An 18,613-nucleotide genomic window follows, 5' to 3' on the forward strand; every position below is an offset into this window, starting at 1 on the left:
TGCAGTGCTTATGTTCAAATTAATCCTTATTTTACTTACCAATGGCCCCAAAGTGCAAGAGTAGTGATGCTGGCAGTTCAGGAATCCCTGAAAGAGAACCTGTAAAGCACTATGTGTGTGTATGTGTATATGTATAGGAAAGAACAGTATATATGGGGTTAGGTATAATGCAAGTTTTCAGGGATTGACGGGGTTTTGGAACATCTCTTGGATGAGGTGGGACTACTATACTGTAACTATGAGAACAGATGGCAAAATAATTTTCATCTTTCCATCAATGAGCTCAGATTTTATGAAATTTTGTCTTCACTATAGATTACATTAAAGAATGAGTAGTATTAGAGAATAATTTTACCCTGATACCTAAGTTCCAAAAGGAAACGTGTACTTTTAGAGTATCCCCAGAGTATCATTATTTTAGAGGTTTTTATGGTTAGAGCCATTTGTGTTTGGACCATCATGTTGAAAATATTTTGATGGTAGTAGCCACAATAGTCCAATGCCACTAGTTAGTATTTGAGCAAAAGACTAGAAGAAATGCTGATCCACACTGATGTTGACTGTTTATGTTTTAATAAAAACGCCTTGTTATTCTGCACATACAGTATGTACAAAACATCTGTGTGTGAACTCATAAAATTAATCACTTTGATAAGTAGGTTCATTTCTCTCACTTGTAAATTTAAATATATAATGTCTTGAATGATGGGTTTTGGTAACAAAAAGTAATTATTTCTTTAAGAACCATGTTTAATACATGTTTTACACTTGTTTTAAACAGCATAATAAATATAGTGTTACTTTATTTATTTTTACCTAAAGTTTACCTTTACAAGCACGCTGCAAAATACAGCTTTCTTTCCTCAGGAGCTCTACAGACCTGATGGCAAGTTGGTATATACAAATGAATGGGCTGTGTAACCACTAATTAACAATGTTCAGGGTCCCTTTTTCCCCCTTTGTTCTCATTTTTTGAGTTGGTTTAGAGGTTTCTTAATAAACTTGTATGTGATCAGTGAGGACCTGTCTCATTCAACCAGCACTCGTACAGGAGAAAAGGAATCCCCAAACTGAAGGACTTTCTGGCAAAGACTGGTTAAGATAGTAGTATGCTCATGACTGGCTGGGAGCTCCAATCCCTTGTCTTTAGTCTGCAACACAAAAATCTGAAAAGCTTGGAAAACAAAGTATTTTCTTGATTCAGTGCAGGCTTAACCTGATCTGAGGTTAATAGTCTTCATCTCACTTAATGTGAAAACTCTTGTGAGTTTTACTGCCAAATACTAGTAGTGTATTTAACACTTTAAAGGAGGGTTAGAGAGGGTGATGTAATATGTATAATTTACGACTATTTATTTTCCAAAGTCCAAACATTTTTGAATTCTGAAATAGATCTGGCTATACTGCTTTCAAATAAGGGATTGTGGACAAAAATCTGGAAGGCACTTTTGAAAGTGTTCCTCTCTGTTCTCTTCCTTGTGTTATGTAGGAAAATGGAAAACTGCTGAACTTAGTGTTGAGAGCTAGGTTCTCTGTTTCCCCCATTGACTTTGTATTTTCTAGGGACACTCTTAAGCTTGGAGGAGCTGAAGTTTTTCTCTTCTAGCTAGAAATGACAGAGCTGAGATTTGAAAGCAGCCTTTAACTTTTCAATGCTTAAACTGTTACTTGCTACATTTCTTTTGTGTGTGTATTGTGTGGAAACCACACTTGGGGGTTTCTACTCAATCCCAAACATCTGTGACAGATCTAAATGAGGCCTCTTCAGTTCCGCTTTCCTCCTGTGTGAAGGGCTTAGAGATTCACCCTGCTTGATTCCTTTTTCAATAGCTACCAATACCCTTATTGCATAGATTCCCCCCAAGTTTAAGTGTGGAATAAAACACCTAGTAGCTTCTCCAGCTTCCTTGCCATCCTTTACGACAAGCATTCAGGCTTTTTTCATTTCAAGGATCATGCTGCTAATCACTAAGGGAAAAAACAAAAATAATATACATAAAATAATAGCATAACAAAATAATATAGGGAAATTCCAAAGAATGACTTTTGCTGTTTTTATTCCAGAGTACCCCATGGAGTTATATGTTGATTTCTGTTCTTTGTTCCTAAGAATGAGTCACCATTTACACACCTTCTTCTGAACTCCACCTTCAGATGCATTTTAGATGAGATGATAGTTGCAAAGTAAAGAAATAACAGAACCTTTGGTTTCTGTAGATTATTTGAACTCAGTAACTACTAAATTGGATAGTGTCTGCTTTATGAGGTTTTTTTTTTTTACCATGTTAGAAATGAGTTCCTCTGGGCATTTTTATACTTTTTGTGCCCAGCTGAGTGTTCTAGCAGAGTACATAGCATGAGGAGGCATTCAAAAATTCAACATACATATGTATTTATTATATATGTGCCAGGTATAGGACGTGCAAAGTTAAATAGTTATAGCCTTGCTGAACAGAAATATACCCAGTGTGTTAATTCCTACATAGCACGGTAGTAGAAATGTTTCCTTATTCCCTTTTAGATTCTTTAGCTGGTCTAATAATTAAATTGACAAAAAATAATAGGAGAAAAACAAATTTTACTTCGTTTGTATGGAAGCCCCATAAAAATAGGAGACTTGAGGTGAGCAAAGCAAGCTTTTTCATCTTTTAAACAACTAAGAAATTTGCGAAGAGTGGACAAGGCAAAGGATTTGGGCTTGGGATAGTAAATTGGTGAAGAAGCAACCAGGCTTGTTAATACAACCTGCTCTGCCCTCCATTTTCTATCTCTGGTGATAAGTATATCCCTGGTGCAGGTGGGGTGCATTTCACATGGGAGATATCACCTTTCAGTGTGGGACAAAGGAGGGACAGAGTGTCCTTGTGAAGGCTATTTCTCAAATACACTTAGTTCAAAATCATCAATATGCCAAAGCGTTTATTTTGGGTTGGCATATTTTACTTTCTTTTAGCACAATCACGCAAACAAAACCAAATGCAGGGAGGGGCGTGGGGAATGAAACATCAAGAAAGGCTATCTGTGGGGGTGGCATCTGACTACCTAAATTCTCACCCCAGTTCCACGCACTGGATTGCTAGTTAATTCATGAAAGCTGGAAACAGTGCCTGGCCGGGTTGCCTAACAGCACTTAGCTTGATGATCATCCTCCAGGCTGAGAACACAGGGTAATTTGTTTGATTTTTCTATTACACGTTGCTTCTCCCCAGACAAGTTCAGTTTCAAGTCCAGTCAATTCTGCCCAGACGCCGTGTTTCTCTGCACAAGCTCCACTGGAGAGGCGAGTTCTCCAAAGTCCAGCCCACTTCAGGCGACACCCTCTGCCCTCAGGGGCGCTCACACGTCCTCAGGCGCCCTCTGGCCTGCCAAGCTCTTTAGACGTCGGGCACCCGCCCTCGGCAGCCACTCCACTTAGGAATCGCCCTCCCCTCTCCCCGAGTCCCCGCGTCCCCGGAAGAGGTGCGTCACGTCGAGCACCCCTGAGCCCTCCGCTCTCGCGCGATCTGCTATTCCCGACACGCTCGTACAGCTCCAGCCGGGGCGGGCGCCGGCGGTGGGGCCGCAGGGACCTCCGGAACAGCGCTGGTTGGGGGGTGGGGGGCGTGGCTTTCCCGCTGGGCGGGTGGCCCAGCTGCTGGTCCGCCTCCTCGGCAGCTGCCTCCGCGCGCCAAAATCAAGTCCCGGGCGCGCCGGCGGGACCCAGCCTAAGAATAGCCGGGGTCCGCCTACAGGTCGGGGAATGAACCGGCGGCGGCGGCTCTGGCACCTGTGAGGATTTCCTAGCCCTTCCTGCCCCAGGCTATCCGACCGCCACTAGACTAGGAATGGCCACTCCGCCCAAGAGGAGCTGCCTATCTCCGGCGACCAGCTCTGGGGGAACCCGCATCAAGAAAATCTCGGTCGAAGGGAACATCGGTAAGGAGCCCTGGGGAATGTTGGATCCTCAGAAAAGGTCCTCACGGCGGCGGCGAAGCGCCCATTTGCTGCATCTTTGCTGCTCCTCCTTGAGTAGTCACCTCGCAGTCCGGCCGGGCAGACGGGGCTGAGGTGTGGAATTCTTCTCTGCCCGCCCCGACTTCCCTCGTTTACCCCCAGGGTGGCGGCGGCCGCGCGGGCGGAGGGTCTGCGGAAACCTGCGGGACTGTGAGGAGCGCCTAGGACTGGTTTCATCCTCTTGGTTGGGATCCCGCAAAGGGAAACATTTTGGGGGGCGCAGATTGTCAGTCCTTGAGCGTGTAATTTACATACGGGCGTTACCCCCTTTTAGGTGTACTGTTCTGTGAGGCTCGGCAAACGTAATGTCATCTTACCACCACCACGATCAAGATTGAGAACATTCCTACCACCTCAAACAGTTCCCTTGTGCTCCTTTGTAGTTAGCCCCCTCTCTCTTCCTATCCTTGGGCAGCAGCCACTGATTTGATTTCTGACCCTGTAAGTTTTGCCTTTTCCAGAATGTCATATAAACGGAATCATAGTGTGTGTATTCTTTTGTATATGGCGTCTTTAATTTAGCATAATGTTTTTAGATTCATTCATGTTGCTTGTTTCGGTAGTTCTTTTTTTTATTGCTAAGTAGTATTCATTCCACTGTGTGGTTATACCACCATTTACCTCTTCCCTATTTGTGGACATTTGATTGTTTCCAATTTTTAGTGATTATGAATAAAATGCTATAAACATTCTAGGACAAGGAAAGAGGTTTTTAATTATCTTAACAGAATGGAGTTCTGCATTGCCTACCCTACATTCAAGTAAACACTGGCTTATGATTCAAAAACCGTTACTATTTCTGTTTTTATCCCCAGATGGGGACAGACCCCACCATTAAAATGCATTTTTGCAAGATGCACCTGAACTTTCGATTCTTACATATTTCCCACCACAGGAAACCTATGCCTGACATTTCCTGTTTTGAAAGAATTTTTGTCTCTAAGTTAGGTACTAGCCATTCATGCATACAGCAAGTATTTTTTAATCCTTATCACATTTAAAGCATTTGGCCTTATAAAAAGTAAGGCAAGCAGATGCTTTAGCAAACCCAAGGAATTGAAACAAAAACTGAACACACCCTCAAAGAGGACTTTTCTTTCATTGCTCCAGTATTAAGGCACCAGCGGAAATGATCCATATACAGATGGGTCAACATACATTTGAACTGTGGTGGTCCACTTATATGTGGATGTAAAAATTTTTGATTTTTAGAGAGACGTCAATTTATTGTTCCACTTATTTATGCACATATTGGTTGCTTCTTTGAATGTGCCCTCACCAGGACGTGAACCCACAACCTTGACATATCCAGATGACTCTAACCAATTGGATTACCCGGCCAGGGCTATATGTGGATTTCTTTCCCCCTCAATAACACCATCTGTGGTTGGGAGTCTGAATGCTGAGAGCAGACTGTATACCCTCATGATCTGCGTATGCCATTTTATATAGGAGACTTGAGCATCTGCAGATTATGGTATCCATGGTGTAACAGGGTGCAGCCAAGAGGGGTACCCCAAATGGGGATTTGTAATGGGGTCCAGAACTCGAGGTTTCCAGGAAATATTAGAAAAATATACAAGATGTCCTCACCCCTCCTCCCACCCAAGGTTAAGCTGGGGGATGGGACACATGGAACAGAGCCATGAGAGTTTTGCATAGCAACAGCTTTGTAGCTGACCTCTGACATGGTCATTTAACATATCTATAGCCTTTAAGTGGTTTCATAGATATGTTAAATAGCTGTGGCCATGCTTTGAACCAGGGGGATGGAAGTGACTTCCACCCAATATGTAACTGGAAGGCAACTCCGCCTGGTTACAGCACCTGCATGAGAGTTTGGAGATGATTGGCTCCATGCCATGGGGCCACACCTGCCCAGACCCAAGACGGCAGCCTAGTAAAGCTGTAAGAGTACAGGAATGCTGGCAGCTGTAACCAATTGTAGGAGTGGAAATGGGGCAGCAGAGGAAGATCGGCATGGGCATTTAAACCAAGACGCAGCAGCCATGCCACGGGAGAACTACGAAGCTTTAGCAGATTTGGGACCACTCTTTGACAAGAGTGAGGACCATGTGGCTTTGGGGTGCTCTCTTTTGTCATGTGGCTTAGGAAGAAAGGCTTTGCCTAGAAGAAGGGGGGTGAAGGGACTCTTGCCGTTGGGCCACGAGAAGGTGCCACATGGCTTTGGATTAACTGGAGATTGTGGTGGCGACACAGGTGGTGCTGCCAGGAGCCGGAATCCTGGACTTCAACTTCTTTTCCTGAGATATGGTACCCCAGACTAGGGCAGAGGGAGAAGGAAGGACTGTGTGCATCTGTGGGTATTCTAAAGGACTTTGGTATTTTAATGAAGACATTAAGTCACTACTCTAAGTCTGCATAGCTTTTAAATAAATAATTCTTTTTCTTTTCACAAATCTCTGGCATTGAGAGATGTCTTTCCTAGTGGGGGGTCCTTTCAGTAATAGTATATCGTACATCCCCCCCTTGTCTCTGTTCTGTAACAATGGGGTGCTGGAACTCATTCCCCTTGGATGCCAAGAGACAACTTAAGTTTTAGGGGGAGTCAAAAGTTATATGCAGATTTTTCCACTGAGGAGGGAGTGAGTGCCCTTAACCCTCATGTTGTTCAAGGGTCAACTCTGTCTATAGGGTTTGAATGCCACAGTTTTAGACATCCACTGGGGGTCTTGGATACCAAGATTGGGGATCTTCCCTACAAATAAGGGAAGACTACTGTAATTGTCATCCCCTGCTTAAAAGTCTTCTCTGACTTCCTCTTTATCAGTACTGGAAGGAGTTACAAACTGATAGCCTGCATTTGTACAATATTGGCCTATGCAGATTTGAAAAAAAATATTTTAATTGCTAACATTACATTTTATGATTTCCCATAAAGTCTACATTCTTGACGTCTCTTGAAAAATCTGAATATCTGGTAACACTGAGCCTGCATTTCCATAAGGCAGCAGTTTACTGTTTAGATGGGGCTGTGTTCCTTGTCACTTACATATTGTCTTTCCTGACACTGAAGTGTTGCAAGTTGCTGTTTGTTATTGCTCTTGCACTGTTGTTCATGCCCCCTCCAGTTTGTCAGACCCAAATAACTGAAAGGTACAAACTTTTAATCTGTCTGTAGAAAACTATTTTGTGATTCTTCTCTTTTTCCTAGAATTCAAAACTTAACTAGTCATTTTAGTTTCACACTCTTGTACACCATCTTCTTATGTTCTCTGTTACTGAAATACTCCTATTGAAATACTCCCTTATGTTAGATTTATGGAGGCCTTACCTGTTTCTTCTCAGCTTAATAGTCTGTAAGGAATATCTTTTGGTACCATGATGCCTGCTTGGTATTAGTAATTGTTAGGTCCTATGACTTTTAATATCAGTGTTAATATCAGTGTCCTTGGTTCTGGTTCTTTGCCTTCATAGAATATTAATTTATTAATTAGCTTATTTTCTAGCTCCCCCCCCCAAGTTAATGAACTGGATATTAGTTCAATTGAGAACTATAGGTAATTATTGTTTGAATTACATGTAACTTTTATTACTCTTAAAATTTCAAAGTACGACCACATAAACTTTCTGTTTGTCTATAGTCAGAAGAAAGCTGAATTCTAGCCTAAGTGCTTTCACACTCTAGTCAAGTGATGCCTGGTTTTTTAAAATGTGTTCCTTGGGTGTTTTTATGAACATCATGTTTTTCTTTCCATCTTTATCTAGGTCAGTGAATGTCTGGTGATTATTTGATGTTTCCACTTACTCTTCTAAATGCCTTCCAGTCTCTATGCTTACCCTCTCCACACAAAATCTGTGTGGTCACAAGTGATTTTTCATGATCTTATAGTCATCTCATTTATCTTTAAAAGTTTTTCTCCTCAACTGTTATACCTTCTTTTTGACCCTTCTCTTATTTTCCTCTATGTGTGTTCTTTTAATATTTTTCCAGTTTGTTCTTTTGTTCTATTGCCCTATTTAAGGTCCTAAGTTTGAATATAGTTTTGTAAGTCAAAGGTAAGTTCTTTTTGCTCTCTTTGGATCCAGTTTATAGGCAAAGGAGGCTTTTCTTACAAGCACACTGAAGTTTTTATATGGTTATTTGTGTGTGTATGTGTATAGATATGTGTATATATATAATATACATTATATATATATATATATATATATATGTAGAGAGAGAATACATTTTGCTGACTAGAGATGTCTAATACAAGCACATTTGGTGACTTCAGATAACAGGGGTGTGGTAATCATTAGGAGTACTGCTACACCCTGTGAAATTCTAGGTCAAGACTTTTTCTACTATTAAATGGAATGTATTCCTGGGAAATTTTAAAATAATGAACATAATATATTCTGATTATACCTGAATATCCCCCCACTCACTATCTCAGAAATGAGTGAATAATCAGATGACTTTTTTCTGTTTCTTTTTTTATTGTCGTTGTTCAAGTACAGTTGTCTCTATTTCCCCCTACTACGACCCCACTCCCCCCCACCCCAGCCATCCCCACCTGCCACCCTTGATCCTATACTGTTTGGCTTTGTCCCTGTGTCCTTTATAGGAGTTCCTTGATCACTCCACCCCTTTTCTCCCCATTATCCCCTCCCCCCTCCTCTCTGGTTACTGTCAGTTTGTTCTTTATTTCAGTGTCTCTGGTTATATTTTACTTGCTTGTTTGTTTTGTTAATTAAGTCCCACTTACAGGTGAGATCATATGGTATTTTTCTTTCACCACTTGGCTTACTTCACTTAGCATAATACTTTCCAGTTCAGTTCCATCTATGTTGTTACGAAGGGTAGGAGCTCCTTCTTCCTTTCTGTTGTGTAGTATTCCATTTTGTAAATGTACTGTAGTTTTTTGATCCACTCATTTACTGATGGGCACTTAAGTTGCTTCCAACACTTGGCTGCTATGAACATTGAGGTGCATGGGTTCTTTTGAATTGGTGTTTCAGTGTTCCTAGGGTGTAATCCCAGCAGTGGAATTGCTGGGTCAAAAGGCAGTTCATTTTTAGTTTTATCCATATTTTAGTTTTTCCCATGTTTAGTTTTTTTCTGAAGAAATTCCATACTGTTTTCCGCAGTGGCTGCACCAGTATGCAATCCCACCAGAAGTGTACTAGGGTTCCTTTTTCTCCACAACCTTGCCAGCTCTTGTTGTTTGTTGATTTGTTTGTGATGGCTGTTCTGACTTGTGTGAAGTGGTACCTCATTGTGGTTTTAATTTGCATCTCTCTGATGGCTAGTGATGCTGAACATCCTTTCATATGTCTCTGGGCCCTCTGTATGTCCTCCTTGGAGAAGTGTCTTTTCAAGTCCTTTAACTGTTTTTTTAATTGGTTTGTTTGTCTTCCTAGAGTGGAGTCCTATGAGTTCCTCATATATTTTGGAGATCAAACCCTTGTCTGAGGTATCATTTGCAAATATACTTTTCCAAATAGTTGGTTCCCTTTTCATTTTGCTGATGTTTTCTTTAGCTGTGCAGAAACTCTTTATTTTGATAAAGTCTCATTTGTTTATACTTTCCTTCATGTCCCTTACCCTAGGGGACATATTGGCAAAAATATTGCTACACGGAATATCTGAGATTTTCCTGCCTGTGTTCTCTACGGTTTTTATGGTGTTTTAAGATTTATAGTTAAGTCTTTTATCCATCTTGAGTATACTTTTGTGTATGGTGTAAGTTGGTGGTCGAGTTTCATTTTTTTGCATGTAGCTGTCCAGATATCTCAACACTATTTGTTGAAGAGGCTATTTTTACTCCATTTTATGCTTCTGCCCACTTTGTTGAGTAATAATTGATCATAGAGACTTGGGTTTATTTCTGGACTCTGTATTCTGTTCCATTGTTCTATGTGTCTGTTCTTATGCCAATGCCAGACTGTTCTGGCATACAATGCTGTGGCTTTGTAATATAGTTTGATACCTGGTATTGTGATCCTTCCTACTTTGTTCTTTGTCAGAATTGCTGCAGCTATTCAGGCTGTTTATGGTTCCATATAAATTTTTGAAATGTTTGTTCTGTATCATTGACTTTTTTTAAAGCATTAGATAAAGTACACACTGCCCAGACAATGAATGTGAAGCAGAGAAAACATGCTTATTGCTTGTAGGAAACACTTTGCATAAATGTTTTTTTTTAATATTTATTTTTAGAGAGATGGCAGGGAGGAAGAAAGGGAGGGAGAGAAACATCATGTGGCTACCTCCATTGCACCCCCCACTGGGGACCTAGTCCTCAACCCAGGTGTGTAGCCTGACTGGGAATTGAACCAGAGACCCTTTGGTTCACAGGCTGGAGCTCAATCCACTGAGCCACACCAGCCAGGGCTTGCATTAGTGTTTTTATAATTTATTGTAACTCTAATGCCATATAACAATTACTGTCATATAATTCCATTATAAAACTTGAGGCATTGAATGCATCTTTATATTGATTTTATAGTTTATTTGGTTGTTTCTAAATTGGTTTTAGATAGGAAAGACCTGAGCTTGTTTGTTAACTGAGAGAATGGAGCCACTGGGGAAAAAATTTAAAAAATGTGAGAGCCTAGAATGACTGTAACTGTATAATAGTTTACTTGCTTATCACAGCAGTTTCCACTAGGAGGGCATTATTATTATCTCCATTGTATTATGCGGAACAGGCTCAGAGAGGTTCAGTAACTTATACAAAAATCACATACATAATTAACCACTCCCCACAAAGGTACTGCTCACTCATTGCTTGGTTGAGGAAAGTGAGCCTAGGACTGTGATTCTTTTCTACCATAATATCTTGCCTAAAGTCTCACTGGATCTTTAGTTCTTCTCTTCCATAGTTTTGGTAAACTAAAAATAATAAGAGATGAGCCCTGGCTGGGTAACTGAGTTGGTTAGACAAAATAGTGAAAGAAAATTACCCTAATTTGGTGAAGGAAATAGATATGTAAGTCCAGGAAGAACAGAGAGTCCCAAACAAGATGGATGCAAAGAGAATCACACTAAGACACATCATAATTAAATGCCAAAGGTAAAAAATAGAGAATCTTAAAAGCAGCAAGAGAAGAAGTTAGTTATTTACAGGGTAGTGCCCAACTAACTATCAGCGGATTTCTCAAAAGAAACTTTGCAGGCTAGAAGGGATTGGCAAGAAACATTCAGTCATGAAAAGCAGGGACCTATAGCCAGCATTGCTCTACCCAGCAAAGATAACATTTAGAATCAAGCTCAGATAAAGAGATTCCCAGACAAGAAAAAACTGAAGGAGTTCATCATCACCAAACCATTATTATGTGAAGTGTTAATGGGACTTATTTAAGAAAAAGGAGATCAAAACTATGAACAATAAAATGGCAAAAAATGCATACCTATCAACAATTGAATCTAAAAGACTAAGCAGTCAAGAATAGAGAATCATGAATACAGAGAATGTTTTGATTGTTGCCAGATGGGAGGTGGGTGAGGGAGAATGAGTAAAGAGGTGAAGAGATTAAGAAATACAAATAGATAGTTACAGAATAGCTGTGGGGATATATAGTATAGTATAGGAAATGGAGTAACCAAGGAACTCACACACATGACCTATGGACATGAACAATGATGAGGGCATTGCCTTAGGGAGGTGGAGTGCTGGGTGGAGGGGGGCAAAGGGAAAAATCGGGACAGCTGTAACAGCATAATCAATAAAATATAATTAAAAAAATATGACACAAGATTAAATCAGGCACAAGAGAAAATGATGCAATCAAAAGACATGGTAACCATAAGATGGATGCAGTTAATGGCACACTGTTTTACAGTGAGTTTTTTAAAAAATTTTTTAGAGAGAAGGGAGAGAGAAAAAGAGGGGAAGGGAGAGAGAAAGAAAAGGGAGAAAGGGAGGGAGAGAAACATCAATGTGTGGTTGCCTCTCATGCGCTAGAGGCCTGGTCCTCAAACTGAGGCATGTGCCCTGACGGGGAATTGAACTGATGACCCTTTGATTTGTATGCTGGCACTCAACCACTGAGCCACACCAGCCAGGGCTCTTTGTTTTATTTTAAAATAAACAGAGTCAATTCTAACAATAAAAGTTATATATAGTAAGTATATAAACCAGTAACATAACCATTTTTTACCATTAGCAAGTATTATGTACTGCACATATTTGTATGTGCTATACTTTCATACAACTGGCAGGGAAGTAGGTTTGTAAAGCAGCATGACCACAAACATGCGGGCACTACATTGTGCTAAGACGTTCAGAATATCTGCATGTCTCTAAGTGATGGGAATATTTCGGCTCCATTATAATCTGTATGGAACCACCATAATATGGGTGGTTCAACATTGACCAAAATGTTAATGCTGTTGCATGACTTTAAATTTTGAAAAACTGATGACTATTTTGGCTTTTTTTTTCCTGCTAAGTTTTCTTCCTCAGTTTTACTTTTTTTCTCACAATAGGTGCAGGAAAGACAACATTTGTGAATATCCTTAAACAAATCTGTGAGGATTGGGAAGTGGTTCCTGAACCTGTTGCCAGATGGTGCAATGTTCAAAGTACTCAAGATGAATTTCAGGTATGAAAATAAAATTTATTAACTAAATAAAATAAAAACCTGTTGGTGTACAGAAGCAGTGGTATTTAATCTTTTGGGATTTTGCTTGTTTTTCCTTTTGCCAATAAAACTTTCAAATCTACCTTTAAGTCTTTATGTTCCTCTGGGCAATAGTTACAGGGATGTTAGTCTATGTATGTAAACAATGGACTATGTGCACCTAAGATTTATGCACTTTATTGTACCTAAAAAACATTTTAAGTTTTCAAAAATTAGTGAAAAAGTTTAAAAAAATCTAATTGCAAGTTAAATTCCTTGAGTGACTTTTTACATTAAAAAAACAAACAAGAAAAACAAAAACAACTACACAATAACTGCATTTTATTAGTTTTTCTTTTAAGTCTTTTGTCTTAGAGAGAATCATTTATCTCTCATTTCTTTGTACTGTCATTTTTCTCAGACTTTCATCCTGGACACGTTTCAATTTTCCAGCATTTTTCATCCTCTCTTGTGAGCAAAGAAGTGGGGATGACAGTTAAATTTTATCGTTTATTACAAAATTTTGTAGTATATGTGTATGAAAGGAATGCTGTCTAATTGCTAAGATTTTTATTTCTGGAGAAATGAGAATCAAAACTGAAAGCAGCATGGCTATATAGCAGAAGTCTCCAAATGGAAATGTGTGCTAGAAATTTCATTAGCGCTGAGGAGGACAGGGTTGAAAAAAGTTTGTTTTAGGGTTTAGCTGTTGGTATGAGGAATCTAGAAATAATATTTGAGCATTAAAAATGTAAACTATATAAAATAGTAAGATAATCTGTAAACTTTGAGGATATATGGTTTCGAATTACCATAAATATTTTCTCACATACCTGTTGGCCAAGCATAGTTAACTTTAGGTCTGGGGCCCTTCTCATACACCCCAATCCTTAGAATAACCAGGACTCAAGCTTGTAGGGACTTCTTTCCTATATGGCTGCCTTTTCTTAAGAAATTGATATTTCTGTTTGGGAAAGGCATAGTTAGCCTTAAGTAGAAAACATTTTTTTAAGATACCCATATAGTTTTACTAAAAAACTTCACAACAATTAGTTTTAAGGCCAGTTCTGAAAATGTGATCTTTCTTTGTGTCCCTCCCTTTGGTAAACATACAAGCTTGTTTAAAAAATAAGGCTGAACAACTCTACCTCATACCACATCCAAAAAAAAAAAGATGGCTGTTTCATTCCCAGTTTTGAGTAAATTGTTTACCTAATTCTTATACCCTGAAATACATCCTTTAAATCTCCAGCCAAAGACCTGGCTGTTGGAAAAAAATGTTACTTTGTAAAGTACACCATTTACATACTATCTTAAGGGGAGGGCAATCAGTAGATTTTTAAAATGGGTAACTTTATTTGCTTCTTTCTTTTGATACTTTTTATTGACATATAACTATAGAAAAGTATATGAAACCTATGTACAGTTTGAAGAAGAATTTTAATCTTTACAGCCATCATCTAGGTCAAGAAGAACATCACTGTCCTTTTAGAAATCTTTTTCAGGTTACAATGTTCATTCCATGGGTAGCAGCTTCACTGGGGTAATAACTCATAAAATAACTCTTGTGATAATAATTTTTCAGTTTTCTAAAAATAATTTGACCATACATGAACATGTCTCTAAGAAATAGAACTTAATTTTGTCTGTTTTTGAGTGTTATGTAAATGAAATCAACTGTTCGCATTTTTCCTCTTGTATCTTTTGCTTGATAAGTTTATGAAAATTGTTCGTATTGCATGCAGCTGTAGCTTGCTCATTTTCATAGCTATCTAATATTAAGTCTTATTCCCCTGTCACTGTTTGTTCATTCTGTACCTGCGATTAGTGTTTGAGTGGTTTTTAGCTTAGTTACAGTAAAAACAGCTGTGTAGTGAACATGAACCCTGGTGCACACATGCATGCAATATATTCTCTAGGGATAAAGTAAAATTATTGGGTGGAGGGGTAAACGTGTGATGTCTGTTTTCCAGAGTGTTTTCACCACTTTATATCCCCTACAGTGTACTCAAATTGTTATTACTTCATATCTTTGCCAATAGTTAGTATTATTCGGCTTCCTGATTTTTGTCATTCTGTTGAATGGTTAATATTTTTTATATTTTTAATTTATATTTTCCTGGTTGCTAATGAGATTGTGCTCCTTATTTAAATTAATGAATTTATTTATCTTTTTTAAAAATTTCTTCTGTGAAGTTCCTGTTTAGGGCCTTCTGCCCATTTTCCTCTGGGTCTTATGTCTTCCTCCACCCTGTATTTTTAACTCCCAAAGTATGTCTCGTGGCCTCTTAGACTGAAGTGCCCTACTGAAGTTTGCTTACCTTTAGAAATGAGAGACTTGTGCTCTAAAAATACCTGTTTCATGTTGTTAACTAGGTCCCAATAAATTCAATAAAAAGGAAATAACAAAATAAAAATTCCTCTCTTCCCCCACACCCCATTTCTGGGATGAACCGTCAGTGTAGTTATTTTCAGGTTTTAGGTAGAATGTAGCCAAATTAAACCAATTTTAGAAATAGAGAAGGGATTCTTTCTTTGGGGCAGTGTTAGACCAGATTGGATCAGGTAGCCTGTATATAAGATTTAAGGTCCAATCTAGTCTTAGCATCATAAAATTCTACCTCACGTTAAATATGTATGACTGATTTGTTGACACATTAAATGTTCTGCCTCTCAGTATATCTCACATTAACCTAGGGCACAGAAACATATATAAAAACCCAAATGCCAAAATTTTAATTTGTAGAGAGAAATAAGTGATTATCAGATTCACCAAATTAGGTCAATCTGTTTTCATGGTAGGCCTATAATTGCCAACTAGTAGAAGGAACTCTTAAGAATCTCAAGGATTTGAGGTGCTTTTTAAACTAAACAGTTTCTTGGGAATTTAAATATGTAGTTGCTTCCTGGTTAAAAATTACTGCCTTAGTAAATCACTGTTAATGTCAGGAGTATATGGAACCCAGTTAATATTGGAGAGGAAAGGTTGAAAACATTGTATTAATATACATGGGAATATAATTTATAATAAGAAGGTTGTATGTTAAGCTAGGAGTCAGAGCCCAGGGAATTAATTATATTATCTTAATGACTGATGTCATCAGACTATGACACATTCATGCATCTGTCTCCATTCTGAGAATCTTTTAGCTTCATGGGTCCAATACTCATGCCTCTGAGATGGGATATTTTCTTCACATGTACTATAGTCAAAATTCCAAACTGATGTTTCTTTAAAACTACCATGGAGATGCCATTATTATTATTACTATTATTATTATATGCTTTTATCAGACAGTTTACTGGAATTCAGTCATATCTCCACAATGTTATAATTTCATTACCTTCATTGGATTTTGGTGCACATTCTCTGAGGATAGCTTTATTTTTATGTGTGTATTGAGGACCACTATCTTGTTAGCCCTCTGTACTTCTAGGTGGAGTTTCAGTCTGTGCTTGAGTGGTACAGGGCAGCACCTGGGGAGGCCAAGGGGAGTCTCAACCCAATACTAGTTTCTTGTCACAGAACAAGAAACGATTCAAGAGCATGATAGAAGAACTTAGCAAAGCACAGTAAACCCATTAAAGCAATAGTATGCACTGGAGAAGTGCGCCTCCGGAAGGCGAGCCAACAAGGAGACAAAGCTTGTCTCTGCTTCCTCCGCTGCCCCCAGTGCATGGTCGGTTAGTCAGAGACTGGTAAGACCCCTCAGAGGTGGGGCAACCTAAGCCAGACATGATTACTTGGAAGGCCATTATGGAAGGACTTGGGGGGTTGCAACAAAGAGGGAGTGATGGACCCTCGTCCCCCAGCTATTCTGACATAGCCCAGTCCCCATGTCCTCTGGGAGAAGCCCTTCCTGGATCTAATCCACTTGAGCCTGAAAACCTATGATGGGGGAGGCAGTGCAGCCCCTTGCCGCTATCGGGCATAAGAAAGAGTTCCTAAAGTCCTGTGAAACCTGCTTTGCTAAGAGTGCTTTCATTCATATGGTAAGGGTCCAAGCAGGAAATGAATATGTCTCCCAAGGTTTCTGCAACCCCCTTTCCTGACAGACATTGACTCATACTAAGCCCTGATTTCTTTGAAACATTATCTACTGTTTGATCCTTGCTGCCTGTATTCCTTTACAACCCAATAAAAGCCACTGAGGAAGGGGCTCTTGGCCTTTCTCCTCTGAGAGATTGGTCACCTCTCCTCTCCAAGCAGATCATGTCTTGGTAGTGTTACTTTCACCTGTGGGGGTCGGGGGAACTCGGTGGCAAAGTTGCCCCCACAGCCAGCAATCTTGGAGAATGAGACACTCTAGTGGGGTCTAGGTGGAAGGTTTTTTTAAATGTGAGTGGGAGGTAGGGGAGAATAGGGTGGTCCTCTGCTTCTGACTCTAGTCAGAAGACTGTCAATGCAGCTTATTCTTGTCTCTCCTTTTCAAATAGTGATTTCTTCTTGAACCTCCCAGTTACAGGAAACTGGAGCAGGGAACAGGTGGTCAGTGAAGGTGGTGTCAGTGATGTTCCAGCCAAAATGAAGAAGGAGAGGGGTAGAGCTTGAGGCTTTTGTTCCCTATTCTGACTTTCCTGCCTCATGAGGATACTTTTTTGGGGTACAGGGTTTGGGAGTGTGAGGGTAGTGGTAGATGAGTGGGTTCTCAGTATCTGTGTATACCTTTTTTTCCCACTTTAGTGGACCCCCACTAAATTCAAGAAGTGGGATTTTCTTTTTGCATCTTAGATTCCTTCTTCAGGCCCAGCCCTGATGTAATATTTGGGGTTATAGTGTGAATTACCCACTGTCCAAATCCCAACTTTCTTAGATTATCATCAGCAGTGAAAAGTACACTGTCTTCAGACCTAACCCTTGCAAGACCAGCCCTACTTTGGGTGTTTTCCATTAAATCACACGTTTTGGCAGTTGGTGTACAATTGGAAGATTTGGGCTATTGATATTTTTGATGTATTCCTCTAGTCAGTAAGTAAATTTGCACCTGCACGTTTAGCTTGTTGTGTGGGTTTTTTTTTAAGCTTTTTTTAACCTGCCATCTAGTGGCTATAATGTTGCTATAATGTTGATAAGCTGCTGCCAATACTAGCAAAACAGTAAGGCTAAGTGCCCAAAAAGATGTATCTCCCCTCCCTTTACCTCCCATGTTAAGATCACCTTTAAAACAGGGTGTCAAACTCATTTTCACTGGGGGCCACACCAGTCTTGCAGTTATCTTCAAAGGGTCGAATGTAATTTTAGGACTATAAATGTAATTACTCCCTAACAGTTAAGTGAGAGCTCTTCGCTGCCACCAGGTAGAAACATGGTGCTGGGCCAGATAAAACAAGGTGGAGGCTGGATTCAGCCTGCAGGCCTTGTGTGTGCCACCTGTGCTTTAAAACATACCATGCAGATGATTATCAATCTCTGTATTGAAGGTTTCTGTCAAATAGCAATGTGCTTTATATGGTGATTTATGGTATTAGCCCAAAGCTTTGATTTGATTTATTTTTGAGTGTTATTCCTTTTAGTTTATTTTTGAGATAGTTTAGTTTATTTATATTGAGAGGGGAAGGGAGGGAGAAAGAGCGGAAGAGAAATATCAGTGTGTAAGAGACATTGATCAGTTGCCTCTCACACGCCCCCCAGGTGGGAGCTGAACCTGCAGCCCAGGCACATGCTCTCTCCAGGAGTTGGACTGGGACCGTTTGTTTTGCAGCACTAGCCCAACCATCTGAGCCATACCTGTCAGGATTCACCTGATAACTTTTGTTTACTCTTTTATGATTATCTTGTTTAATGGTCTCTGATTCTTTTTGAATGAACTTAATTCAACTCTTTAGCAGTGTTTACAAAGCTTAGACTAGAATTAAAAGATAAATGATTTTGTATTTTTACTTCATATTTTTGGTTTTCACTTATATTAACAGTAATCTGTGGGGTTTTTTAAATAAAATAATGTGTTCTATCATGAAGGAAAATAGAATTACAGATATGAGCTAAAGAAAGAATAAAAATTATCTATAATTCTACCACCTGTATGTATAGGCAAGAGAGATTACATTT

General features: G+C 39.4%; 1 protein-coding gene across 1 annotated transcript in view; it reads left to right on the plus strand.

Moving 5' to 3' along the window:
- The first annotated feature begins 3,370 nt into the window (after positions 1–3,370).
- Positions 3,371–18,613, plus strand: part of DCK (deoxycytidine kinase) — a 33,530-nt gene continuing 18,287 nt past the window's right edge. Inside the window, exons 1-3 of the mRNA XM_037148631.2 lie at positions 3,371–3,459; positions 3,732–3,915; positions 12,431–12,546. Coding sequence (XP_037004526.1) covers positions 3,825–3,915; positions 12,431–12,546 — 207 coding nt within the window. The 5' untranslated portion in view covers positions 3,371–3,459; positions 3,732–3,824. The remainder of the gene's footprint in view (positions 3,460–3,731; positions 3,916–12,430; positions 12,547–18,613) is intronic.

This window comes from Artibeus jamaicensis, unplaced genomic scaffold, assembly GCF_021234435.1.
Source record: "Artibeus jamaicensis isolate MK-2021 breed Jamaican fruit bat unplaced genomic scaffold, CSHL_Jam_final scaffold_1031, whole genome shotgun sequence".
NCBI classification, from domain to species: Eukaryota; Metazoa; Chordata; class Mammalia; order Chiroptera; family Phyllostomidae; genus Artibeus; species Artibeus jamaicensis.